We start from the raw sequence: 27,824 nt of genomic DNA on the forward strand, positions 1-27,824 counted from the left end.
TATATAGGTTATGTCACCAGTAGATATAATTGCATCAAATATAAACTATGCATCTTCACTAAGGTAGTTAGGATCACTTCCAGAATTGCAGCTAAAATAGCTCTTTCATTCCAAGTTTAATACAATGTATATTTATTGCAAACAATAATATACAAAAAGATAAGTTTTACAGAGACACAAAGGGTTTGCAAACAAAATGACTGAAAAAGTGTTCTTTTATCTAAAACTAATCTTTTTGAAAGGACATTATTTAAGTTACAGAAATAATTTCAAGAGATCTGCTTTTTTTAATATAGAAGTAGAAAAGATACCATATGATAAGAGTGCTTTAAGTTTTTCTTCTACTGAATTCCCTATAAAATAATTAACAAATATAACATTTTAAAATAAAAAAAGTTGGGTAACTTTTTCCAAAAGCAATATTTTAACTGTTTGGCCATAAGTTCACCAGTGTCGCTTTCTCTAATTTTCCTCCCAAATGAAATGAAAGGCTGGTTAGGCAAATTGAGAAGCATCCATTGTCTGGTGGTTCCAACAACATCCATTCATTTCTACGGCACCTTCAAGGGACAGATAAAATCTTAATGGAAATGTGCCACTCCCTGCTTTGTTGGTTTACATTCACTGTTGCTTTGCTTCACTTGGGCAGAATAAGCCTAGGCCTACCCAGAGGAAAGGATAAAGAGGTGGAACCTTAAGGCGATACAGTGGATTGAACCACTTTGGATAGCAATTTAGGGAATTTGTTAAATGTTCCTTCATGCAAAATGAAATCCCTGCAAGTCAGTCATCAGCATGTAAAGGAAGGTTTGCTGATTGGCTTTAAAACCTGGGGAATTTTTCACAAACGAAAGAGTGGTTCAAGTCCACTCTTACTTTCTGTGCTCTGCATGCTGTTCTATTAATTTAGCCCAGTCCAAATCATGAGTCTAAAAGTATTCAGGCAGAAATAACTCAGTGATACACTAATTAGCCATGCTTTGTTTGTACAATGAGGAAAACAACACAAAAGCTTTCCAGTTTATTCTGACCAAAGAAATAGAAAAGATAGAAAGACAAACGGGAGCCAGGTATTTGTACAAACCTAAGACACATTCCGAAGGAATAATAAAATACAAAAACAAAGACTGAGAGATAAATAAAATAAAGGGTTATTGATTTAGACCATAATTTAACAATTAGGTACCATATACCCTCTGAGTAAAATGCTGGTATTTCTGTTTACATTACTAAGATTTCTAACGTGGAAGGGGGAAATTGAAAAACAAACCTCTTGATTAAAAACATCTTTTTCACAAAATAAATATATATAATTTTAAAAGAAGAAAAACCACCTACTACTGTCATCCATGAACCTTGCTAAAGCTGGTGTTCCTGTGTCATTCCCATCTCCTCCTTTTGTAAGCTGTCTTCATGGAATAAAGTATTCTAGTTTTTCATGCAATTTACAGGGAAGACTCTTGATTTTTTGACTGACTGCATTTGTCTCACAAATATTGGCCTGGTGTTGGAAACTGAAGGGATCAAGGTAGAGAATGCTGATTCTGGCTTCATAACTTGGTGCTTGTAGTTGCAAATAAAATAATAATAATAATAATTAAAAAGCTTCAGACCTGTAAAACTGAGCTCTCTTCTTGGGAGTTCCATATTTTCCCTTGGCAGGTTGGAAGATAATTGTGCAAGTCTTTTGGAAGATTTCACAGGATTTTTTCTTTAAGGCGTCTGATAGTGTTACTTTAAGGCTCAAGGTTTCCTTGCTTTTTCTTTCATCTTTTTTTCTCCCCGTATTTTATTTCCATGCTAGAAAAATAGAAGTCTCTTTCCAAATTCCCACAATCATGTTAATGAGCACTTCTTTCCTTTCCTCAAAATTTTCTTTTCCTTGATTTTTAATGCACACATTTTAGTCTCTAAAAATGACTGTTAACTATAGAAAAATATCTCTGACAGCAGGGAAAAAAGCTAAGGCATATTCTTTTGCTAAGTGTGGTTCAACTGTCCCCATCCCACCCACCCACCCACCCACCCCAAAAAGGAAAAAGCAGTTTTTAAAAGTTTCTCTAAAAACAAGTACGTATAAATTCCATCATATTGGTAACAAATCATACACAATACATACTAAAAATATTTAAAATAGAGAATATTCCTCACAGAGGAATACTTTTGAGTTTATATTTTTTTCATTTTTTTTGTTTTTAGTTATTGTTAAAAATAATTAACAAGTTCATACCTATGCAAGCTAAGCTGGCTGTTTGAAGAAAATAAAAAAAAACCTGCCTTCAAATCAAAGTATTTAGTCCATCATGGAATGTTTCTTGATTGAGAATAATCTGGTCAGTTTTGAAGGGATGCTGTAGTGCACAATGCATTCTGGGATATTTTTTCCTCTCTTCCATTCACTTTTAGCTTAAAAATATTTTTGTAAGTCTGGGGAATTGACACCATCCTTCAGAACTTTATGGTCTGGTGAGCTGCGTGTAGACTGGCTGTTCCCAGTGTTGTGGGCTATGGGTTTGAGGAATGGAAGGTACCCCCGTAGTGTCTGCAATTGGGGTGTACATGGGCCTCTGGGTGGGGTTCATGTAAGTGAATGTAGAATAAAGGCTGGAACTCTGGCTGGCAGCATGGCTGTAATAGGTATTGGAGCTCTGATGGTCTGTGTAGTCATACTGGGAGCGAGTGATGGTCGGGTAGGAAGAGCCATAGTGCTGGAGATTGAAGGAACTGTAGCTGATCTGCTGAGGTGAATGCTGCTGTTGGTCAGTGTAATGGCTGGGACTGAGCTGCTCGGTCTTAATATGTGTCCTCTGCTGAGGCTGGCCTGGTTCACTACTCAGGGTGGTGAGTGTGTGCTGCGGCGGCGGTGGGGGCGGTGGTTGTGGCTGAGCTTGGGAGGGTGGCTGCTGAGAAGGTGGCGGCTGCTGCTGCTTGGACATCCAGACATGCCCAGTGCCTGCTGGGGTAGCTGTGGTGCTACTGATCCCGTAGCTGCCTGTGTAGGTGACTTGGCCAGGCTGACCATGGGTGACTGGAACTCCTGGGTGGCCATTGGGTGGAAGATACTGGTCAAACTCATTAACATCAAAAGTCTCAATGTTAGAGATGACGTCACTGCTGAGTTCCCCAATGTCCACGTCTCGGAAGTCAATATGGGGCGGCTGTCTTCCTCCTTCCTGCAGTGGGCGACCTTCCCGTTTCAGGTCCTGCTTACCAGGCTGGACATCTGTTTTGGGAGTGGTAGGAGGAGTAGGTGGCCCTTGAGATTGCCCTGTAAGGAATATAAAGGAGATAGTAGTTGTTACAAAGGGGACAGGTTCTCTTTGATGCCTTTGAAGTCACAGGGCAAGCAAGCCACACCTGGGTCTCTTTCCCTTCTGATAACAGGCACAGCCAGAGGGCCATAAAACTCCCACCAGCGGCCACTTTTAATGAGCAGAAGGTGTTGCATGGCAGTGATAACTTAGCTAAAGATTAACTCTGGATGGATGCAAAAGAGACGATGGAGAGCCTGCCAAAAAGAATGAAATACCAATGCAGATTGTTGCATGTAGTTGAAAACTGGCTGCTTTATAAGGCTACAATAACAGGTGTTTATAGTTTATAAGTTATGGTAATACATTGAGATGAAAACTAAGATTAGTACTATTGGTGGAATGGCTCAGCAAAGCAATTAAGTTGACGTTGAACTGTTGAAGGATGACCTATTTGAAGACCTGTCTTGTAGGTACATGAAAGCTATTGCTTTTTACCAATAGCTATCTAGCTCTTTTATGTTTCCTTGGCAAACTGCTCCAGAAAAGCAACAGGCTGCTAACTGGACTGCCTTTAGGAGACCTGTCTACACCGGATGTTCTTCCTCTTCTTCTCCAAGGAGGGGAAGTTGGCACACTCACCAGAATGCTCTCCAGGTGAATGTACTTCACTCATGCTGGATGAAGACTGGGGCGAATCTGCCTGCAGGGCCTTGAAGATAGCATTCGGAGAGATGTGGGTCTGCTCCGATCCTTCCTCTTGCTCAGCCTGTCCGTTCTTCACGGACTTTCTCCTTCGTGGCTGGTACTTGTAGTCTGGATGGTCTTTTTTATGTTGCACTCTCAAGCGTTCAGCCTCCTCCACAAATGGGCGTTTCTCGCTCTCATTCAATAACCTGAGCAATTAAAACAAAGGCATGCATTGGTTGATTAAGTTCTACCCAAAGCTTAAGCTTCCTGATTTTAGTACATAGAGCACCTTCGATTTGCTAGAAATTTACCCTACGTTCCTGCCACTGCACCTAGGCCAGCATCGCTGCAGGCAGCTGTCAGAAGACCCAAACTTGGGTAGAATGAACTTCTGATAATGCAAAGGACAAAATAGAAGATGTATAAAATCCAATATAAAATGACAGGCACCAGGAAAAGCAGCCTTTAGCAGTCTGCTATTCCTGAATTTCCCTCTGGGTAGAAACACACTGTAAAATTTCCCAGAGCCTCTTGCAAGAAAGAAAGAAAAAAAGACTTAAACCACTCCTTTCTCAGCAATTCTTCCAAACACTCTGGGGCTTTATTCCCTTCCTTGCAAGAAAGAAGACAGAAGATAGCAACCGGTCTTCTTTTCTCATCCTACTCAAACACTATAGACACCTGCACATAAGCAGCTTCAGCCACAGCTCAGATACCAGGATTTCTCGATTTGGGGGATTAACATCTAAACTCACCCCAAGCATATTCTGCATCTACAAAAGTGGCTCCCTTAGCCTTTTTTTTTTTTTGCAAGTCATTAGCTTATGCTTCAGCCAGGTGACTCACTTTCTCTTTTCTCCCCACCCCACGTTTCTCTTGCTAGTCATCCTTCCAAGCCAACTTCTTATTGGTTAGTGCTCGCTAACTTGTGCCAATCATCATTACACCCAAGATGTGCTGTTTTTCTCCAGAGTGGGGCTCAAGTTATTAACTTTGTCATTTCTGGTTTTTTTTCAACCCTAACTCAGTGATTTCTACTCTTTGTCTCTCCACTCCGCTCCTAAAACAAAATTAGACTGGAGGAGAGAGAAGGGGGCGGCAAGGTTTTGACCCCAGATCCCCTTTTTGAAAGCGAGTCCCGCGCAAAGCCCAGCGACCTCCCCATCCGTGCGCCCAGGCTCGCCCGCCTGCCTTCCTGCCCAGTTCCAGCCTCCTGCCATCGGACTAGACCAGTGGTCCCCAATGTGGAGCCCACACCCCACAGGGGGGCAATTTAAACCTTGTTTAAAACCAGGTTAGTGGTCTTTTAGGCTTCCTCCACGGGAGTAGAGTTCACTTTTTGAGTAAAGTAAGAATTATATGTTTACAGGGGGTGGGGGCATCAGGATTTTAGAGATGCTTAGGCTCCTGCGAGGCATCCCTCGGGAATCCCAAGACCTGGCCCCAAAGGAGAGCCGAGCGAGCCATCCAACCACCCAAGGGAGCCACCCTAGGGCTGTCCAGGTCCCTCTGGCCGATATTGCAAGGTCCCCAAACTTGGCAACTTTAAGCCCTATGGACTTCAACTCCCAGAATCCACAAGTCCACAAGGCTTAAAGTTGCCAAGTTTGAAAGACCTCTGCCGTGCGAGCCTTCGCGCCCTTTCCCGGGAGCAGCCCCGAGCCGCTTCCGAGCCGGCTGCCCTCGCCCCAACTTTACCTCCAGAGCTTCCCCAGCGTCTTGCTCAGCTCGGCGTTGTGCAGGTGCGGGTACTGGTCGGCCAGCTTCCTCCGCGCCGCTTGAGCCCACACCATGAAGGCGTTCATGGGGCGCTTCACGTGGGGCTTGTTCTTACTGGATCCGTTCACCCGGACGGGCATGGGCACCAGGGTCCAGTCGTAGCCCTTGAGGACCTGGCTGACGGCTTCCCGGATGCACACCGGGAACTTGTCCTCCTCGCTCTCCTTCTTCAGGTCCTGGTCGCTCTTGGGGTAGGTGTTCTCCTGGGGCCTGGTGTTCTCGGCGTCCGAGCCGGAGCCCGAAGGGCAGGGGGACCCCGCGGAATCCTCCGACATGGTCGGGCTGGGAGCGCCGGACAGACACTTCTCCTGCTCTTCGGTCATCTTCGCGAAGGGGTCGAGGAGATTCATGCGAGAAAAAGGGCGAAGGCAAAAAATATAAGCGGGCGGGCGCGGGGGGGAATAAAACAAGAAAAAATGGAGGCGGAGGGGAGAAAGGGGGCGGGGGAGGAGAACGGGGAAGGGAGGGGGGGCAAGAGAGACGTCTCTTTTAAGACAGGAGTGGAGAGGAAAAAGCCCCCGCGCGCGCGCCCCACAGGCTAAAGCGTCTCGCGCTCCTAGCGCCAAAAGAAAAAGAAAAAAAGCCGCGGTGTTTGCAGAAAACTCGGCCGGCAGGCGCGCTTGGCGAAGTCGCCGCTGGAGGAAAACCCCGCTCTCAAGAAACGCGCATGTGGACTGGCTTTTCCCGCTCCGTCCGAAGCGGAGTCGGTGAGAGGCGAAAGTTGAACGAGGTGGAGAGAGAGAAAAAATATTTCCCTATTGAAAGAAGGGAGGCGAATTCCTCGGTTTGAGGGTGCGTGTGTGTGTGTGGAGAGAGGTGGGGCACGCGAAAAGTCGGAAAAGCTCCCCCCGAATCGCCTGTTGCGAGGCTCAACCTCGGCTCTCCTAACGCTCACTTGCGGCTCTCTTTAATAAATACCTCGCCTCTGCTCCCATTTCGCCGTAGAAACGCCAATGGCAGCCCTGGCTGGGAAGGGCTGGCACGGCGTTGATTGGCTGGAAAAGTTTTTTTCCTCCCTCTGAAGAGGGAGGGGGCGCCGAGGCGAAGGGAGGTCTCTGTATTTGTGTGTCTGTGTGTCTGTGTGTGTGTGTGTGTGTGTGTGTGTGTGTAAGAGAGAGAAAGTTGGTCGCACGCTGCAGTTGGCTCTTTGTAGTTTCCCAACTGTTGCGGGAATTGTGATACCTCCGAGTAAATTTCTCCTTGCTTTTTTTTTCAACCCTCCCCCCCATCGATCGAAGCAGATCTTTGGGGGTTGTTTGCAGAGGGGAAGGAAGGGCTTGACGCCTCGCTAGCAGAAGTATCTTCTTTCTCCGAGGTCCCGTTTTTTTCGGAGAAAGAACTTGGTTCTTTCTGTCTCTCACCCTCCTCCTCCTCCTCTTCCTCTTCCTCCCCCCCCCCCCAGTCAGTGTTTTGTGACTCATTCTCCTGGGGGAGGGTTTTGTTTTGTTTTTGCTCATCTTAATGCTTCGCTCGTGCTGAAAAGTTTCAAGACGAAGAAGGAGACAACGCGCTAAGCTGCCGTTCGCGGGACGGGTGGCGGTATAGTGAGAGGGAGAGGAAGAAAAAACTAGATACTTGTATAAGGCGACTTTTTTTTTTAGTCATTTAGAATAATCTTCCTAAACAAGCGGTTAGTAACCTCCTATCACGCTTTGTGCAAGTAAGGCTAGAGGCCTGTTTGTCTTTTTGTTTAAAAAAAAGTGTGTTTAAATGACAGCTCAACCTTCTCTAAACGAAGTTATCAAAATGCTTCCTTTTATAGAAGCATATATGACCAGACTTCCCTTTCAGATTGTGTTGACTAAGCATTTGTAAAGTAAAAAATATAGCAGGTATATACCTAGGTTAGACTTCCGATTTAACTTGGGAATTAACCTTCCTTTGCATCCAGTAGGACTGAGTTAAACCGCACAGAACGCGGACTGCCTACTTTTAGGAAATGGGAACAGACTACGCTTGCAAAAGGGAATATACGTATATCATAATCAGAGGTGCAGGGTTTTTTTCTTTTAAGCCAAGTCCTTTCTATTAAAGATCTGAGTTTGCTTATTGAACGTATTGACAAACTTCAGATCAGAGTGTATATCTTCCACTGACCTCCTTCCCTCAGACAGGCGAACAATTTTACTAAATTAGTTGTAAGGGCCACGAAAGTCGTCGCTGATTTCAGAGTGCGAGACTGAGTTTTTAAAATTAAGGGCTGATCCCCGGAATATTTTTTCTTATTCTAAAATTAATTGAGGTAGAGGAGGAAAAGTAGGCCACTGACCAGACGATTAAGTTGTCAGTGCAAAATCCCAGGGCAAGTGAGGCGGAACAGTAAAACCAAGCAATCTGAAAAGTCAAGGTGGCCCAAAAAGAAACCGGGCGCACTTGGTGATGGATTGGCCTCTTGATATAATCGCCCTTTCACCGAGGCTGGAATGACAACGCGGGCATCTTCTGCAAACGCAAGGTCTCTTAGGGACCCCGTCGGCGATGGCATTGCTTCCCGCATTGTCGATTCTTTAAATCATTAGCTGTCGTGTTGTCTTGCCTGGGAGGACAGGCGCCTTCCCTTGGCTTGGTTTGGCTTGCGCTTTTTCCACTCTCCTTTCAGTGTCGTTTTTTTTTTAAACTTGGAATTTAACAGTTATTTCTCTATAAACAAATCACCTTTGCGGCAGATAAAGTGTAATTCCCAGTTCTATCCAGAGGGGGCGCCATAGGCTCAGAAACTAACCGCCTTGGTGCTTATGTTAGAGATGTTTCTTGAAGGTTGTTAAAACGCGCGCACACGCACACTCCTATACAGGCAGAACACTCCCCCTCTCCACCGCGCACACTAAAACACGGATTAAGTCTCGGGCGATTTCATCAGTCAGCCTCCAATGTCATATATTTTCTTTTGCCCCGTTTGCGATTCAAGGATGAAATGAATGAAATCTGCTGATGAAATCGCATTAAAGTCAATGCAAGTGATAAACTTATCAAAGCCTTTAGAATAATGGGGCAGTTCTTGCTTTCAAAGATGTTTATAAAGGTGGCGGTGGCGCTGATGCGGAGAACGGAACTTCCCCCTGGCTCTGGCTACTTCAAATCACCTCTTCGCGACCACCTCCCAGTATTTTCTTAGGGGTGCAACAGTGGCTTCTTTACATTATCATCCATTTACCACGCTCCCGCCTTGTATTTAAGGCTGCATAGATATGCGCAACATTGACACACAATTGCGTATCAGTAGGAAATATAGACACGCGGGGTGCCCGATGAAGACGGCCATAATTATTTATCTCGGAATAAATCTCGTGGAAAAACAACTTGGGCAATACTAAGGTGGAAAACGTTTGGTTGACCTCAGTGGATCTCATTTGCCAGATTACATGACGAAGTAGCACATAGACATGTGTTTCTCCCCTCCGAATTATTTAAAGGAAAGCCATTTTTGAAACCCAATCCCTCCCAGTTGCCAAAAGATGCTTATTCATTCCCCCCATCCCAGTGCGCCAAGTGAGGTCGAGGTTGAAAGGGATACGCGCAGCCGTTTCCCGCAATCCCGAGAGAAGAGAGCGAAGGAAGGCAGCTGCCTTGCCGTCCCGAGTGAGAACGGGTGAAGCAACTGCCTGCCGCAATTTGCCTGCACCTCTTAGCTCCTCCGAGCCTGAACCAACTCACGGACGTTTCAGCCGGACATTTCTTAAGAGAGATGTTCGGTTTCGAGACACTACAGTCTTAAATTGAGATTGCTCTAGTTTGGCTAATTCGTTTCGCAGACTGCAGAGGTTGGTTTCTTAGGTGCATTTAAAAAAAAATCGTTTCACACGACCCTATGATTAAAGTATCACAATTCCCATTGTAATATGATCGCCATTTACATCAATACAGGGAAACATGAAAGAGTCCCCTGTTTGAGGTTTGTTTTCGTCCTGTCCGCTTTTTTTTTGACCTGCTCTCTGCTCTTCGCTCAACGTCCATACTGGGGCGAGAGTTTACACAAGCTCTGAGGTTTTTTTTAAAATCCCCGTAGAACGGAGCTGCTCCCTTGCAAAGGCGATCTGCATTGACTCCGCGGCCTCTCTGATGAATCCGCGCGCAGCTCCAATTCCCAGTTGTCTGCATCGAAACTCGGCTTCTCCTCTTCCCTCTCTTCTACCCTTATAGCTTTTGCGCTGCTAGACCATTCTCAAAGGCCACTTGTATTTAGGAGATTCCGCGGGTTTAAAAAAAAATCCCAACGGACTGAATGGCTCTAATATCCGATTGAATATTCTATTTAGATGGGGGGAAATTGTTTTAAAAGGTTTGAGTGAGGTACAGAATATAAATGATGAGATCTGTTTATTTAATCATCACGACAATATAGTAGCGTCTCCCTGCCCCAATATATTTAACAATTAACGGGTGGGGGAGGAGAGTTAACCGATCTATGAGGGAATAGGAAAGGGAGAAGCTTTCACAAGGGGGAAAAAAACGCCCATGAAGTGAATCAATCGCTTTGTATATTTTTTGCAACATTTAACAGTACTTTTCACTCCCTAGTTCAGAGGGAAACAAACGATTAGTTTGGCACCATATTTGCCAGCAGTTAATTATTGCATTCCGTTTAAATCTTAGTCCTAAATGCCATCAGGAAGGCTAATTCTCTTCTTTCGTTATGACTTTAGGGCACGAACACTTTCCTTTAACGGAGAAGGTGGTTGTGAGACTGGAAGCAAGAATTATTGTTCAGGGCTTCTTCGGCGGAGCAAAAAGATTCACTTCTGTCAAACTAAAAATCCCCCCCCCCCATCTCCCGGAAAAGAAAAGGGGGAAATATCAGATTTTATCGAAAATTAAGAGATCGGGAAAACTAGGTAGTTTTGCGGGTTTATACTGAATAGGCAGGAATAAACAAAAACAAATTGTTTCGTTGAATAACGTTATGAGAAGCAAGCAACGAAGGCTAACTGTCTTCGTTCTAAAATACCAGTTGCCCCAAAGCAGAAGCAATATTATCGTGATCACATCTCCATCCCTGTCTATGGATCTATCTTTCTACTCATCCATAAACTTCATTTTAATCTGATTGAGCAATAATAATAATAACAACAACAATAAAAATAAAAATAAAATGGGTGTTGGAATCATACCCTATACCAATAGAGAGAGGTCATGTAGACCGTGCCATTATCAATGCTTTATATTTGGACTTCCCGATGGCTGCGGAGATGGATCGCAACGGCTATTATCTCCCCTTTTATTCCTGTGTTTTTACAGCCAATTTGGAAATAAGGGGAAAAGTATCGAGTTTTCTGAGAAGTTGCATTTTCAAAAAAGCGGCGCGGGGGAAGGAGGGGGCCGGCGGCTTTACCCACGACCGCATTGCTGCCCTAAAGTTTTCGGAGCGCTTCTTTGCCGCGCTACCGGAGGAGGGGGGTCAGGAGGGATGGTTAGGACCTCTATGGGTGCAGATCAGGCGAATATAGGTCCAAGCGGGTTCGCTGTTGCTAGAAAAAACCCGACACCTCTTGGGGGTCCTTGTGAAGTGCTATAAATTGGCATCCCGGGCTAGATTACGAGTTTCTGGAGTTACTTGCAGGATTTGCAAACCCAGCATCCTCCACCACCACCCCGCCGCCTCCTTCCCTCCCCCGCGCTTCCCAAAAACTTTTTTTGTAATGCGTCTCGTTCGTTCCCTTGGGCGCGCTGAGCCCTCGGGCCCCCGAGCTCTTGTTTGCAAAGCATGATGTCACCCGCAAACCTGCGGTGACGAAGCGGCGAGAAGGTTTAAAGCAAAAAAGAGCCAGACAGCCGGCCGGCGCTGGGGTGAGGGGTGGGGGGAACACAGCCGTGGAGAGAGGCGCGAGGAAAGTTTTTGGTTGGGCGATGCCGGTGGGGAGCTGGGAGCTCTGAGCCGCCGCGGAAGGAAACTCCGATTTTTCTAACGACTGTAACGGCCACTACTCTCGAAACATCAAAGGCATCTATGTTAGAGACGCACTGGAAACCCTTTCTAAAGACACGCAGGCACACAATAGGGAAGAGAGGATCCTGGATTTTGCTTTATGCAAATCTCGCCTAACTAATGCATTTCAGCACCGCCAACCCCACCATCCCAAAACACCTCACATCGGGATAAAATAATTCCGTTTGTTTCCAAACCATGCAAATCCACTTTTAAATAAAGTGTGATAGGGATCATTTTTTTTTGTTTGTTATTGGAAAAGCTCACCTTTAATCCGTTAAATTGCTTTTATCAAAGGCATTTTACCCATGTCAGTTCCTTTCATAATGTTTTATTTATTCCACCCACCTACTCCAGGGAAGATCCACGGAAATACTGGAGGCTGGATGGAAATCCAAAGGCTGTGATTTTCTTGTGCGCAGAGAAAAGTTTTTAAATGTATCCAAGAAGGGGATAGTATTTCCATTAGATACTTTAAATTGTTCTAATTTCAGAAGGCTAGAGGGAGGAATATATTGTACATCCTGATATCCCTCATTCCCCTGTTTCTTAATAAAAAGAAGGACAGATATTTGTTCCAAGTACTCTGAAAAAGGGACAAGAGCTAATATCTTAAAACTGAGCTTTTATGCCTTTCACAGTTGACACCACTATAAACAGAATTGACTCCAGTTTTAGTAAGCAGTGAAGAGCAACTCAGTCTTACATCTTGCCAGCCAATCGAGAGACAGCGAGTGAATGAGCAAGTGCTCTTTGTGCTTTACTATAGTGAAGAAAATTTGGCTGACTGGCGTTGTTAGACTTGTGTAGAAATTGCCTATCATAGAACAATTTCTTTTTATAAGATCCTGCTCATCCTTTGTTTGGCTGAGCTTCAGGTAAAGTTCCTTCCTTAGGCTCAGCTCTAGCTAATCAAAAAGGTAAAGACACCCGATAAGTCAAGCTTTACCTCTGGTGACTTGCTGCACAAAGTTATTGGTTAACTGTGGGAGAAATCAAAGGGTGATCAAAGAGACATCTGTAATCGAATGCTGATCTCTGGATGATGGGCAGTAAGCTGCTGCCAAGAGTTTTTGACTACCCACAGTTTCACATTTAATAGTTAATAGGAAGTCATTTAATTGTAGGAATTATTTTAAAATTGATATTTAAAACAAAACATTGCAATGCCTTATACTGTCATCTCCTACTCCTGCTATTTCCGTTTCTTTTTTAAATGGTTGTCTTTGACCAGGCCTGGTTTTAATAGCCATTTTGAGAGTTTAGTATTCAAATCCTGAATCAAGGGCAATAATTTCTTTGACCACTGTCTGTTTAATAAGCCTATTGATGGTGTAGGGTGAGCCATTGACTCATCTTCCCTCTGTTGTTGTTCCATTTAATTTTACTTGGGGCTTAACTTGGAGTTTCTAACTGGTTTTGATTAATGGGTTAGTGATGAGGTGCTAATAAGAAATGCTACAGATCCCCAAATCTGCAATGTCGTCCACTTCTGATTTAAACTTTCAAGTTCCACTATGCAGTGTGTTTGCTCCACATCTGAACATCCAAACTGTTTCTCTGTGTCATATAATATATGTAGGTATATGCATAATTTTGTATGTATTTATTTTGTCATGTTTATGTAAGGTATATTAGAGGTGGTGACCCTTTGAGAGTTATATGCAATGAAATTTCATTTTGATGTACACCGATTAGTGTACATTCAAAGTGACAATAAAGGTAGTCTAAGTCTAAGTCATCCATTGTGGCTGCTTGTTCTGCAAGGCGCTGAAAGTCTAGCTCAGTCACAATATCCATTACCACAAGTTTGCCAATATAGCAAAAGAGATTTTTCTTTTGCTTATTTTGCATTTTGGTGCAGAAAGAAATAGAGATTTATAGTTACCTGATTCATACATGTGCATGTGCATCAGTGGTGGGATACAACGGGTGTACCGGTGCCTGTTGGGAGCACCAGGTACCGTTCCGGTACGGTGTTCTGGAGGGCCCACCTGATCACCCGCCCGCTCTCCTTACCTCTATTTGAGCTGACCGGGGCATTTGCGCATGCACAAGGGGCATACGGCGCCTGTACAACGCTCCACCGAGCAGCTGGAGTGTCATGGGTGGTGGGTATGCATGCGTGCGCTGCGCATGTGCACTTGGTGGATGCCCAGCCCCGTTGCAGCATATTAGTTGCAATGGGAGTCAGAACCCACCACTGATGTGCATATACATGTACATACCTATAAGTAATACATATACATATACATATATGCATGTGTGCCTGCCTATGCAATAAATATTATGCTTAGGTATACTCAAAAGCTGCTCAAGGAGGCAGATTCTGAATGTAAGAAAATTAGTGAAGTGGAGTAATTTAGGAATCTGGAGAGAAAAGTTTTATAGAAGTAAATTATTCTACAATGAATTCTAGTATGCACCAATTAACATCTATAAAAACCCACTTCTGGAAATTATTTCTTTGATATATTTTCTTAGCCGTTTTGGCCACTTAGTTAAAAAAAAAAGATTAAGAAAGACTTTTGCATTACAATAATTTCACTAGGATGATGAATCACATGCTAAACATTTTACTACACTGCAACATTTTGCTGCACTGAAAGATACTTAATTTGCATTGGAGTATAATTACAATTTCCAACAATTACTAAGCCCATTAAAATTGTGCTTTCAAAAGCCTGATCTTCTCATTACCTTTTTCTGTATTTATTTTTAAGAGATATAAAAGGTTGCAGTTGCACTTCTGTGGACGTAAAATGATATACAAATAAAACAATAAGTTTTATGTCTTGATTTTATAGATTTAGAGAAAAGAGTCACAATCCTTGTTTCATTCATTAAAAACACTACTTTGTATTTCCATCTGCCAATTTGCTAACCTCCAAAATTCCCAGCCATGTTGGGAAGTTTGCTTTCTATGCATAATATCAATCCCCCAAGTTATTTTATTTCTTGTTTTGTTATATTCAATGTTTTCTGCATTATGTTAAATAAACATTTTTTTTAAAAAAAAACGTCTCTTTTAAAATTAAGGATCAAATTTAATAACAGGATATAGTTACATATTTATTATATTGATTTCACAATGCCACTGTATGGCTACCAATTTGATTTGCACTTTTGCAAAAATATGATTTTCAAATATTGAAAAAACAACAACATAGTTATTATTCAAAAGAAACAACTTCACCATTTAGTAGCAAGAAGACTAATGCATTCTATGTAAATGGTTTCTCTTGAAAAAAATTATGAAATAATCCTACACTCGCTTACCTGGAAATCTCCCTTTAACTCTGTAGGAATTTACTTGTGAGTAGTTACACTTACCGGTAAGTTTTTTTCTGTGAGTAGGGATCTCAGCATGAAACAGACAGAGTCAGTAGAATGGTAAATGAAGAGCTAGTGAGGGATTTTTCATCTACTTCTTGTAAGCAAATCAGAACTCCAGTAAGACTGATGTGTAAACTTAAGAGTTATAACATCACACTGATTCTATCAGAAAACTTTCTTATTGAGGATTTTTGAACAGTTCTAGTGCCTTTTTGTCAGAGTTTGTAGGAGCTGTAGATTATCTGAATGGTTTAAAGGATATCTAGTACAGCAAAATTATCAGACATTGAGATAAACCAATGTGCTTTCTCCAGGATTTCTTGTTTTTACATGTGGTGGCAATATACACTGTGAAACTGAATAACTAATTTATGGAGGTTTAGTAAACTTTGTCTATAGGTTTATTCTATTTTCTGCTTCTTTCCTGCTTATAAATTAACCATTTGTCAGATATTTGAAATTTGCAAATATGTTTAATACAGATAATTTATTCCACATGATGACCTAACTGAATTTGTACCATAAAACAATGAATTGACTAAAACAAATAGGCAACATTGCTTCTTTAATAGACGCTATATAGTAAAAGGTAAAAGTAAAGGTTCCTTTTGCACATAAGTGCTAGTCTTCCTGACTCTAGGGGACAATGCTCCTCTCCATTTCAAAGCCGAAGAGCCAGCACTGTCCAAAGACATCTCTGTGGTCATGTGGCCGCATGTCTAAATGCCGAAGGTGCATAGAATGCTGTTACCTTCCCACCAAAGGTGGTCCCTATTTTTCTATTTGCATTTTTACATGCTTTTGAACTCCTAGGTTGACAGAAGCTGGGACAAGTAACAGGGACTCACTCCGACCTTTCTGATTGACAAGCTCAGCACTTTGGCCACTGAGACACCACGTCCCTAGATGCTATATATATTGTAGTAAAACTGAACTAAAAGTGATTTCCTTTTAGTTCAGTTTTAGTACAATATATATAGTATCTATTTTTTTTAATGAGCACCTTTGCTGGATTTGGGACTATGTTTCTTGAATCAAAGGCTTGTGTTGTACTTACCATAGTAAATGTGAGTTTACTCTGGATTGTTTTTAGCTACAGTAGTCTCAGCCAATGGCTTGGAGAACCTCTTGACCAGCAAAGCAAACTGTGAATATGGTGATGTAATTTAATGAAGAAAAGAACAAATCAAAAGGGTGGATATTAAGGCAAAACCAGCAGGAACTTGCTAGTTGCTAGGTAGGATTGCTTTCTTCCCAGAAGAATATGCTAAACCAAATGTACCTGTTGCAACACAGGCTTGATTCCTTACTGGAGGAGAAGATGAAATGATCGGAGACCTTCTTCTTCAGGTCTCATTTAGAAAGATGGAAGAGACCACAGTTATTGCACAGAGAGATTCCACAGAAGCCCAGAAAAAAAAGAGCCTTCTGAGAAGAACAGGGCACATAAAGTTATCTAGAAACCGAGAAAATAGGAGACGGGTATCAACTGGTTAAAAAGATGTCAGCAAGAATAATAGGGTACTTGGAAGAAGCCTGAAAGAGTAATAGAATGGATTCTTGGGAGGCTCATAAGGAGAGGGGAAAATATATTTTGGCAAGAGACGTGCAAACCTGACTTGGAGGGATTTAAACTAAAACTGAGGGGGGCGGGAAGTGCTGGGCCTTAGGAATATGGTGGCATGTGATAAGGAGGTATGAAACAGGAAATGGTATCAGAAATCTTCAAAACATGATAGTGAACATAATAACATTGATAGTTTCCAGTGCTTGTAAACAAAGGGCCAGAAAACAAATGGGGTGGGACTGAGGTACTGAAAGTCCTAATATGGAAAAACAAATGTGATATTTATCGTCATACAAAAGTGATAATTATCACATAAGATGATGGGATGAGAGTCACAATTAGAAAGTAGAACTTAAAGGATACAACCTACTCAAAAGAAATAGATCCAGCAAAAAGGGAGGAGGTGAGAAACCTCTGTGTATGTGTGTGTACGCACGCATGTATTTAGGTAAGATTGAAATAAGTAGGAAAAAAAAAAGGATATTAATGTGAGAACTTACTATAGATACTTATCCAGACAGAACATGAGGACAATAAATGTTTTTTAAAACCAACTGTTTTAAAGGGCAGGCTATAGCAATAATGGGAGTTTTCAACCAACTTGAAATCCCACAGACTAGGCCTCCTCCGAATTCCATCTGGTGGCCAATGTCGGCTGGCGACTCCTCGGGGGAGGGCCTTCTCTGTGGCTGCTCCGGCCCTCTGGAACGATCTCCCTGTGGAGATCCGGACCCTTACTACCCTTCCGGCCTTCCGCAAAGCAGTTAAGACCTGGCTGTTCCGGCAGGCCTGGGGCTGTTGAACTATCCAGCCCCATTCGAGGTTACGGCTGTTGTAGAATTTAAAATTGCTGTTCTTTATTTTATTTTTTGTATCCCCTCCCTTTTTATTGTTAGCCGCCCTGAGTCTCTCGGGAATAGGGCGACATACAAACTTAATAAAATAAAATCAAAATCTGAGGGAAAACTAACTCAGCCAAGCATGGAAGGCTAAAAAAATTTCTGATCTCTCTTGCTAACCACTTCATTTTGCAGAAGTGGAAGAAGAAATTAAAAGTCAGTAATTCTGGATTTAATACTGACAGAAAAGTACTGGTCGATAGACAAAAGGTATTAGACATCTTGGGGAGAAAAGCAACAACTTCATTGAGGACTTCAAGACAACAGTCGGAAGAAACTGATGAGGTTATCTAGTTGGGTAATAAAACATCTGCAAACAAACTGCTAAAATCAGAAGGCCAAAAATGCCACAAACTGAGATTAGTTAGTCAAGTATCTCAGCCTTCAGAGAGACCAAATTTATTGACTTCAGGTGCAATGTAGGTATGCTATTGTTACAATTTCTTAAAACATGTTAAAAGGAGAGGGGATCCTGAAAAAAAATGAGAAAAGCTTCAAGATGCCTATGTGGATGAATAAAGAGCTTACAAACCAGATGAACACAAATGGAAATTAGGAAGGCTAAAATTTTAAATGAGGTTAATATGGAGAGGAAAGCAATTTAAGAAGAAACGTTTGGGTAGAGTGTATTAATAAAATAAGCCTGAAGGAACATTTTTTCTTAAATTATTAGATTTTACAATTGGTTTATTACTCTAGATTGGATTGTTAAAATGAATTTTTTAAAAAAAAACTTTGGAAATGTAAGGAATTTGAATCCTTTTCTTCATATAGTTATAAAGCATAATAATATTGGAAAATGATTTATTAAAGAAGGGAACAAATTCTGAAAGTTGCAATACCATTGCAACCTCAGATTTTCTTACTAAATTTCACTAAGACATATATCTTTTCAAAATATACTGAATTGGCATTGCAGCAGCTACAAGAATTATATACACTTTTCCAATAAAAATCCTTTTATTCTCTCTTTGGAAGAATGTTTAATTAAATTTTGGGAATATGATTTGATGTCTAGAAAAACTTTGCATTTGAAAAATAAATGCAATATAGAGTTTGATTTTAATTGGAAGCCATTCTTGGGCTGCAATTTTATACATGGAATTGCACCCTGTCCAAAATCTAGATTTTAAAGTGCATGTCTTAATTTGCTATAAAATTCATAACATTAATTTAATGCTTGATTTAATATTTTAATGGTCTTATATAATGAAATCAGCTGTGTCAAACAAATATTTTAGCTGTAAACTCAATGTCTCAATAAATCTCTTACAATAAAATAAGATTCTAATGATCCATTAGAAAATGAAATATACTATATAGCTGTACTTTTGAGTCACCTTTTGACCCCTGGAGACCACCTGGGCAAGTCCCTGTTATTTCTCTATGTCTGCCTGATTTTCAGTCTATTTAAGAATAAAATAAAATTATACAATGGCAAAATAAATGGTGCCAAGCAAGCTATTAATCTGTTGCATATAAAAGTTAAATAAGTAGTATCAGGTCATATGGAAAATGTAAAGCTACTTAACATATTCTTTGCATCTGTCTTCTCTCAGAGTCCTACAGATTTTCAATGTTTTATGTTTTAACTGATTTTGTTTTTTAGTTTTTAACATTATGGTTAATGGTTTTTAGCTGCAGTTTTTATTCCTTGATTGGTAGCTACCCAGGGATGGCTGAAAGATGGGCGGCTATATATACATTTTAAATGAACAAATAAAGTAAAGCTCTTCCTCACATGTTCCAGGAAAGGAAAAGATAAAAAAAACAGTTCAGAATTGTTAAAATATGCAAAGAATCCACATTGCAATCTTATATAAATTTGTGTATCGAGGAACATATGAATTATATTCCAGGTTTATGAAAGATCTGGTAAAAGTGATCATAGAATTGATGCCTGTAATCACTGAAAACCCGTGGAAAACTTGTGAGCTGCAGAAATTGGGGAAGAGCATGTACACTTTTAATATTCAAAAAAGAAAAAAGGCTTCTAGTGGTGGTGGGGCTCTGGAAGAGCTCAAAGAAATTAATCTGGTGCCTGTCCTGGTCAAGAATAGATAATCAAGCAGTATGAGAAAATAAAGGGAGAGTATTTGTAGCTCAGTGGCTAAGTTGTTAAGCTTGTTGATCAGAAAGGTCGGCAGTTCAGTGGTTCGAATTCCTAGTGCTGCGTAACGGAGTGAGCTCCCGTTACTTGTCCCACCTTCTGCCAACCTGGGAGTTTGAAAGCACATAAAAAAAATGCAAGTAGAAAAATAGGAACCACCTTTGGTGGGAAGGTAACAGCATTCCATGTGCCTTCGGAGTTTAGTCATGCCAGCCACATTACCCCACAGATGTCTTCGGACAGTGCTGGCTCTTCGGCTTTGAAATGGAGATGACCACCGCCCCCTAGAGTCGGGAATGACTAGCACATATGTGCGAGGGGAACCTTTACCTTTACTTATTTGTAGCTCAGGGTTGAAATGAGGAGTCCATGGTGCTCTCTGAGCTTGTTTGTCTCCTTGCAGACATTTTACTACCTTAACTAAGTAACATCATCAGTGCTGATGATGTTGCCTAGTTTGGGTAATGAAACATCTGCAAGAAAACAAGCAAGCTCAGAGAGCACTAAGGAACCCTCAATATGTGGGGAGGGGGGGAAACTACAATTCCCAGGACCTAACATGTAATTTCTGAAGAACAAATATGGTAATAACAGATGAATCTTTCCTCCCCCCCCCTTTTTAAAAATTAAATGACAAGGTAAGTAATGTGGTCAACCAAGATACTGATCTAGATGTACAGCTAGTCCTCGATTTACAACCACAATTGATCCCACAATTTCTCTTGCTAAGCAAGTCAGTTGCTAAGTGAGAGGTGCTCCATTTTAAAACCTGTTTTGCCATGGCTGTTAAGCGAATCACTGTAGCTGTTAAGAGAATCACGTGATTGTTAAGCAAACCTGGTTTCCCTCATTGACTCTGCTTGTTGTAAGCTGGCTTGGGATAGTTGCAAATGATGATCACATGGCCTGGGGACAGTGCAGCCAACATAAATACATGCCAGTTGCCAATTTTTGAAATTTGATCATGGGGATACTCTGATGGTTGTAAGTCTGAAAAAACATGTCATCAATCATTTTTTTTCAGCGCCGTTGTAATTTCAAACAGTCATTAAATGAATGGTTGTAAGTCAAGGACAACTGTAATGTATCACTCTCATGAAATCCGTGTGGGACAAGGAGGAGAAATGTAGGTAAATATTACTAGGTCAGATCCAAATGTTTCTTTTAATAGTTCTGCATCATTTTGGAATGAAATATTTGGTGAAATCTCCAAAATCTTCATCCTTGACTCACTGCTATTCAACTTCTTTATAAATGGATTGGAGGATGAAATGGAAGGGATGTTTATCAAATCTGTTTAAGCCATTAATCTAGGATTAGTAATGATTTAAAGAACAACATCATAATTAAAAATGACATTGGCAGTCTTATGGTAATCTTAACAGGCTCAAACCAGTGTCCAACAGGATGGTTTTCACTTGTGACAAGCCTTTTGGTAGGAAACATAAAAAGCATAATTAGGGAGTGGGAAGGTTTGATTTTTGGCAATGCAAATGACAATCTATGAGTACCAGTGTCCTGCCAGCAGAACATGAGCAATTCCTCTGATGCAACAACACTCCTGGCCTGCATTAACCAAATCATTGCATTTGGTTCACCAGTGGCAATCATTCCATTATACTTGCTACTGGCTAGATCGTATTTGCAAGGCTATGTCAATGGATATGGAGAAGCTGGAGTGAATTCAAAGGAGAGTTACAAGGATGATAGAAGTTCTGGAACTTATTACCTATGAAGAATTGTGAATGGAGTTTGGCTTTTTACAAAAATAAAGACCGAGTGGGATGGGGTGATAGTGATGTACAACTATATAACAGTCCCAGTAAACTGAGATTCTGTCAACATAATGAAATGTGTGTCGTGTGGCATGTAAGTTTTGCATCTTACATGCCCGTGTGAATCATAATGGCTTATATATAAAAGGATTTTGCATTATGATAGGATGCACATTTGATTATTTCCCCCTGTAGAGGTCCATGTGAAACACTGTGAAGGGGTATTCTCTATTGAAAGTGAAAGCAGGGTATGGACCAGCGGCCAAATTAAAAGAAAGGAGCTTAAGGCTAAAGGATTTTTCTAAGCTTTTAGATAGTGAAGCCGTCTTCCTGGAATAATTGTTGACTTCCCACTGCTGAAGGTTTTCTAATGGGGACTGGGTGGCTACTTCTCAGAGACAGTTTAATGGATTTCTGTGCTGAACAAGAGTACTGGATTCTACTTTAAGTACTCCTTCCAACTAATAAATTCCATAATTCATTCTAACCCACTTTGCTGCAAATTATTTTCCTTAGAATAGAAAGTTGTCTTCAAGCTGACATAAGGATGCAGTTAAAATTCCTCAATGAAACTTTAGAGTGCCAAACAGTAGTGCCTCAATGAATTAAAAAAAAAAACTTGAATATATAGGTGTGCAAAATTCTGACAATCCCCCCACTCTACACATGCACTTAAAGCAAGCTTTGAAGAGGGAAAAAATTAAAGTGTTTGCTTAAATATTTCCTCATCTTTGTTGATCTCATTACTTTCCACAATTCCCATTCAGAACATTTTGGGCAGTGTCCTAAGATGTAAACAATGATGCCAAGCAAACTCTTGACCATGCTTCCTGCCTGAATAAGCAGCGAATCCTAAGCACTTTATGGGAAAGGGGAAATACAATATTTTTTCTTAATATTCATCACATTGGAACTTTTTTTAAACTTAAGAAATACATGCATAGAATCACTTGCCTAAATAAACCTTCCTTTCTTCTTTCTTTCTTTCTTTCTTTCCTCCCTCCCTCCCTTCACTATGGACTTTTTGGAAACAAAATGTAAAAGATAGGTTTGTGAGCAGAAGCAGGCAGGTGCTCTGAACTACAGCCTTCGTTATCTGAACACCAAAGCATCTGGAAAATATTAGCTTTTCTAATTCAGTTTACCTTCCATTCAGGCATATTAAAATTATTCTGATAAGAATGTGTGAATTCATCACATTCAAAACGGCCTGGCAATGAAGACAGCAGATTCCCTTTATAAAACAAAGATGATTGTGTAACATTTAGGGAGGATAATCAAGCTCACATTGAACACTTTTATTTTCCTTTCACTTAGATAAAATCAATGGATTATCAAAGCATTCATCTGAAACTGGATTATATTCCCTATTGCCATGTGTGTTGAGAACGATATGATAAAGCTCTGCTTATTGCAAGTTCAGTGAGTGTGTTCACATGTGCACATAGCGTCTACCTGGGCAGAAACTTCCTTAGCCAGCAAGGACCTTTAGACATAAAATTATCTGAATAGCTTGTTCTGGGGGAGTCATCAGCATTGAGCTTTAGAGCAAACACAAAAGGAGAACTTCCTTTTTCCAAAGTCCTATTGATTCCAGTGCATTTCCCTCCCCCCCTTAGTTTTCACAATAAGAAAAAATTCTAAGGAGTTTTGTGTGTTTGACTCAAAAGGGAGAATTAATTTATAAGCAATCAATAAGAATACCTCTGCAGGTTTATGAATGGATAATTTCATTGCAGTTGCTGAGTTGAAGGGTACTCAGTTTGACTGTTTAAATCTCATTGGTCCCTTTCCATCCCAAAGACCTTTATCAGGTTTAAATCTTGCTGGGGGAGGTTACAACAACTTTGTTGATTTCAACATGATGTTCATAAAAGTTTTATTGGTTTGAAGGGGGAGATCCCTGACTTTCCCAGTATTTAATCACTTTCTCCGTATGGCTGATTATAACATAAACTATTAACAGTCTGACCTAATAAGGGCATATTAGAAAAGCTGAAGCTATAATTTATTTTTCCCGATTTCCTCCTTTTTTTTTACTAGTTCAGTCATGGTATAATTTTTATTTAGCATTACTGTGTTTATTTTCAGGATTCTATGGTAGTCTATCATTTGACTGCAATATTTTCAATATTCATGCATGAATACGTAAGGAGAACTTTTATATATCTCTACTGGTTCAGAGTACTTAAATTGCAGATAAGTGATTTAAGTCTTAAGTACACGGATTCTTCTCTGTTCAAGAAATTATTACAATCTCTCATCTCAAGCAATTACCAGTGGTTCCAAAATTAAATTATGTTAGCAATGTTGTAAACCAGTCTATTTTACATTATACTATTATTATTATTGCTCCAAGTGTTGATTTTTCTTATATTTTGCAAGCAGCTGTTAAATTATGACATGTACGTCAAAGCTAACATCCTGTGAAAATTATATATGATGTTTCATAGCAGAGATAAATAAATGACAGTAAGTTAAGGCTAGCCATATTCTGTTTAGAAACCAGGCTCGTGTTAAATTACTGCCAGGGAATCGTTCAAATTACATGCCCAAGCGATGGCTTGCGAGAAATCCATCAGAACTGGAAGAGAGAATAGAACAGCCATTCTCTCTACCTGTTTGTGTAGTTTCTTGCTAATGCAGGACAAGCCAGACTGTTTATTTGCAGAAGTAAAGTTGTGGAAATATACTTGCAGAGTGTAATATGGATAGCACGTGTTCCTATGAGCTACCTGAAGTCTGTGTCCTAATCGTTTGCAGATGTCTCTGGGTCATTGATTTCCTATGGGCCAAAGAGCACCCCCCTTCCCTCCCCTTCTAGTCCTTCAAATTAGAAAGAAAGAAAGAAAAGAGAGAGAAAGAAAAAGAAAGAGAAAGAGAAAAAAGAAAAAAGAAAGAAAGAAAAAGAAAGAAAAAGAAAGAAAAAGAAAGAAAAAGAAAGAAAAAGAAAGAAAAAGAAAGAAAAAGAAAGAAAAAGAAAGAAAAAGAAAGAAAAAGAAAGAAAAAGTATTCATTACTCAAACTTATAAAATAGTTCATTTGAGTTGCTTCAAAATATGCCCCAAATATCGAATCCTTTGGATAATCTAACTGCCAGGTCCACACTCATTTGGAATAATGATTTATTTTAGAAATAGAAAAATCTGTTCAGAGATTGCTTGAGGTTTGCTCAAGGTGGGGAGTTTGTTTACACATGGAGAATTTGTTTTAAAAACTCAGATTTCTTTACTCCATAATATGTACAGATTGTCAAGTATATGGCTATGTATGAGTGTAAGGAGAGACACAAATTTATACGCTACTGCTATTTAGATACCACTGGTTTGTATGCAATAACATTTTTTTCTTAGTTATTCATTAATTCTAGATGATAACACCCATATAGTCCATGATAAAAATCCTTGCCTTTCCCTGGATGATTGATGAAATTAATCAAAATCTCCAGGGAAAGTCTATAACAAGTAGTAGCATAATGAAATTAGGACATGCCTAATCAAAAACACTGATTAAAAGAAATATCTGAAGATACTAATAGAGGCTACTATTGTATTCAGCATAGTAAACTAATAAACCAGCCTGTAGCTTGATAAACTGCCTGGAATTGAGCCTTTTGATTTACAGATTAGTTCATCTAGGACCTTCCTTTTAAAAGCTGCAAATGGCATATGGGATATTTGCCCTCATCCCAATTTTATTGTTGGAACAAAATGGTAAGGTAGGGTAGGCACAAAAAAAAAGAGAGACTAGTTTTAATACCGACTTGAGTTTATCTCTCTGTCACAGAATATAGAATCAGATTGGAATGATTTGTGTTAGAGAATATAGGAACTCATTTTGTGAAAGACCGAATCTCAGTTGTGCACTGCACACCAGTGTGGTAAGATGACAAGGGTTCTAATTCTGCCTCTCCAGGGGTAGATCATGTGCCTGAGAGCAGTAAATGTTTGTGAGCGTATGCGATAAACCCAATACCCTTGGGCTTGCAGGCATACCTATGCCCATAAGTGGGAAATAAAAATATGATTGTATAGTAGAGGAAGGTAGGTCCTGGCAGTGCTGTGGACAGATAGCCTAGTGTAGTCTAAAATTTTGGGTTTGAGCAGCCCCTTACCCTTGGAGTGCTACGGTTGGAAAGCTCAAAACATCTGGAGCACCCTAGTTTTCCTTCTCTGATCTGAAGACACACACTCTCTCTCACTATTTTAGAAAAATTTGTTGAGACAGTAATGATCTGAATCTAATAATGGTCTTCTAATTCACAATTTATCATACTCTAAATCTGAGCTACAATTTCTGTTTTCTCCCAATTTCATAGCATTTAGAGCTGTAGCTGCAGATGCCTCTGATATACATGAGCTCGCACACACATACACATTCACCAACATATATTTGTTCGGCTGTGTCCTTCATGCCATCTGATGTTTTAATAGGTGGAGAATATTATTCAAACAAAAGGAGCAAATACCGTATCTCCAAATAATGACAGGGAACAAAAACAGCAAATATATCATTGCAGCTTCGATCAAAGGAGGACTCGTTGCTACCCAACTTTTGCAAAAAACATGCACATTTATTCCTACGGCTTGGGAGCTATCCCAAGCCCTAGGATAATCAAACATGGGTTTACCTAAGAAGTTTGCACAGTCAAGTTCAGATAAATAATACTTTGGCACAATCATGGCTCCTGCCTGGTTTTATTGTGTCAGGTGTCATAGATACCTTTCCTAGACATTCCTCTGAAGTGGAATAACCTTATATCAGAAATATCTGTTATGAAAATTGCAAGTCCCTTAAAATATGATAATTATAAATGAAAATGTGGCATATGATGCTACATAACACCAGAGAATATAAATTTTTTAAAGAGGGAGCATAGATTCAGAAAGAAAAAAAACATAAAGCCTTATCAAGGATTAAAAACAATTCAAATATACATTATTTCAGCAAGCTGAATACCAAAATGGTACAGGGACCAACAGATCGTTATTTCTGTCCTGCAGAAGAGTGGCGATTGACCAAAATTGTCCATATAATAATTTGTAGATCGGAGATCTGAACTGGGATTATCAAGGATTGCAGCTTTCATATTGATCTCCAACACATAACAGTTCTAGATCTACACAATTTTTTCCAACAAGATTTTTAACGTACTGTCTCAGAGGAACATATTAAAGGGGGAAAATGTCCTACTACCCTCAAGACTTTTATAGATGAAAGATCTCTCTGAATGAAGGAACGAAAAAGGGATAGAAAGAGCACCCGGGATGGGGGAACATACCTTGATAAGGAGGACTTTGGTCTTGTAATTAGGAAGCTGGGCTGCCTAAATGCTTGTTTGACAAGAAGGGTCTGAAGGAGGAGTTCCTGCATGCTGTGTTTTAAAACATGCTTCGAAACTACTTGGGATTATTCCCTCACAAAGCTGTCCCCAGGTAGTTAACATTCACCAAAATATTGATGACAGTCACCTTTCCTGCCAGTGCTTATCTGAGACGAGTTGAGAAGCAGTTTGGCAGAGCCTGAAAGGATCTATTGTATTGCCTTTATTTTTTAGAAGAGAAAGGCGGGAGGGGGGGAAGAGAAGGACAGGGGGGGGGGCTGAACGAGTACAGATTGGAAACAAAGGAAGAATTTGGCTCTTTTCTTGCTATGACAGGTTCATGATGACATTCCTTGAGAAACAGCTTATTATTTTGCCCTCAGAAACTGCCTGGCAGTGTCAAACTTGCTTTGGCTGGATCAGAAGGAAAACAGGGTCTTTGATGCTGCCTTCGGTGACTGGTGGCTTTGAGGAGCAAGTGGCCCATAATTACAAAATGGGGGTTGGCAGGAGCAAAGGGTGGAGTGGTTTGGAAGTGGGTGGGATGTAAAATGGCAGGAAGCAGATTGAATGACCTTTAGCAGGGCTGATGTTAGAGGTGGAGTTCAAGGCTAAGCATCAGTGCAACAGAGTTCTGTAAGTCCAGTGTCAGAACAACTTAAGATCAGTGACAGCAGCTAAGTATCTCTCCCTTCATGTGCGATTGATGGTCCTCATTATGGAAATTTATTTTACAGTGGAGGTGGGCATGTCCACATAGTTTTCAAGGCAACAGAATAAAAACTAGGATCTCCTGATGGTATCCCATTCAGGGACAGATTTGCTATGACCTTGATTAGGTGTTTTTTTTAAGTTTAGCCACAGTCAACCAGAGGCTGCCACCTGCTGTGACATTTTGGCATTTGGTTCTCTAGAGGAATATGTACAAAAGGTAGTTCCAAAGCAAATTTGTAGAGGTGTTTGGGACAGGAGGGTTACAAGGAATCAAATGCATCTGTACTATTTGTAATATTTATTTGCAGGGCTGCTAAGTCCCATGTCATCCTATCCTTAATGCGTGAAATATGTCTTACCCTTTGACTTTCTCAACCGCTGTTTCAGGAGCAGAGGAACCCAAAAGATTCAATATGATGTTTCCTTATATTGTACCCCAGTTATACTGGGTTCTGTG

The 27,824-nt window shown here is 40.6% G+C and overlaps 1 protein-coding gene across 2 annotated transcripts; it reads right to left on the reverse strand.

Annotated features, from left to right (window-relative positions):
* Positions 1 to 1,008: 1,008 nt before the first annotated feature.
* On the reverse strand, positions 1,009 to 26,750 carry SOX9 (SRY-box transcription factor 9). Of its 2 annotated transcripts, XM_087710194.1 has the most exons (4): positions 26,612 to 26,750; positions 5,640 to 6,043; positions 3,894 to 4,147; positions 1,009 to 3,268 (listed from the first exon to the last, which is right to left on the reverse strand). In XM_087710194.1, the coding sequence occupies exons 2-4, from the start codon at positions 6,041 to 6,043 to the stop codon at positions 2,457 to 2,459; spliced, it is 1,470 nt and encodes a 489-aa protein (XP_087566320.1). In that variant the 5' UTR covers positions 26,612 to 26,750; the 3' UTR covers positions 1,009 to 2,456. The 2 variants fall into 2 exon arrangements, with proteins under 2 accessions (XP_087566320.1, XP_087566319.1); XM_087710193.1 differs by lacking the exon at positions 26,612 to 26,750 and having other exon boundaries at positions 5,640 to 6,777.
* Positions 26,751 to 27,824: the final 1,074 nt, after the last annotated feature.

The sequence above is a fragment of the Thamnophis sirtalis genome, unplaced genomic scaffold, assembly GCF_051295495.1.
Source record: "Thamnophis sirtalis isolate CommonGarterSnake01/CBP01778 unplaced genomic scaffold, rThaSir2_p1.2 scaffold_3, whole genome shotgun sequence".
NCBI lineage: Eukaryota > Metazoa > Chordata > Lepidosauria > Squamata > Natricidae > Thamnophis > Thamnophis sirtalis.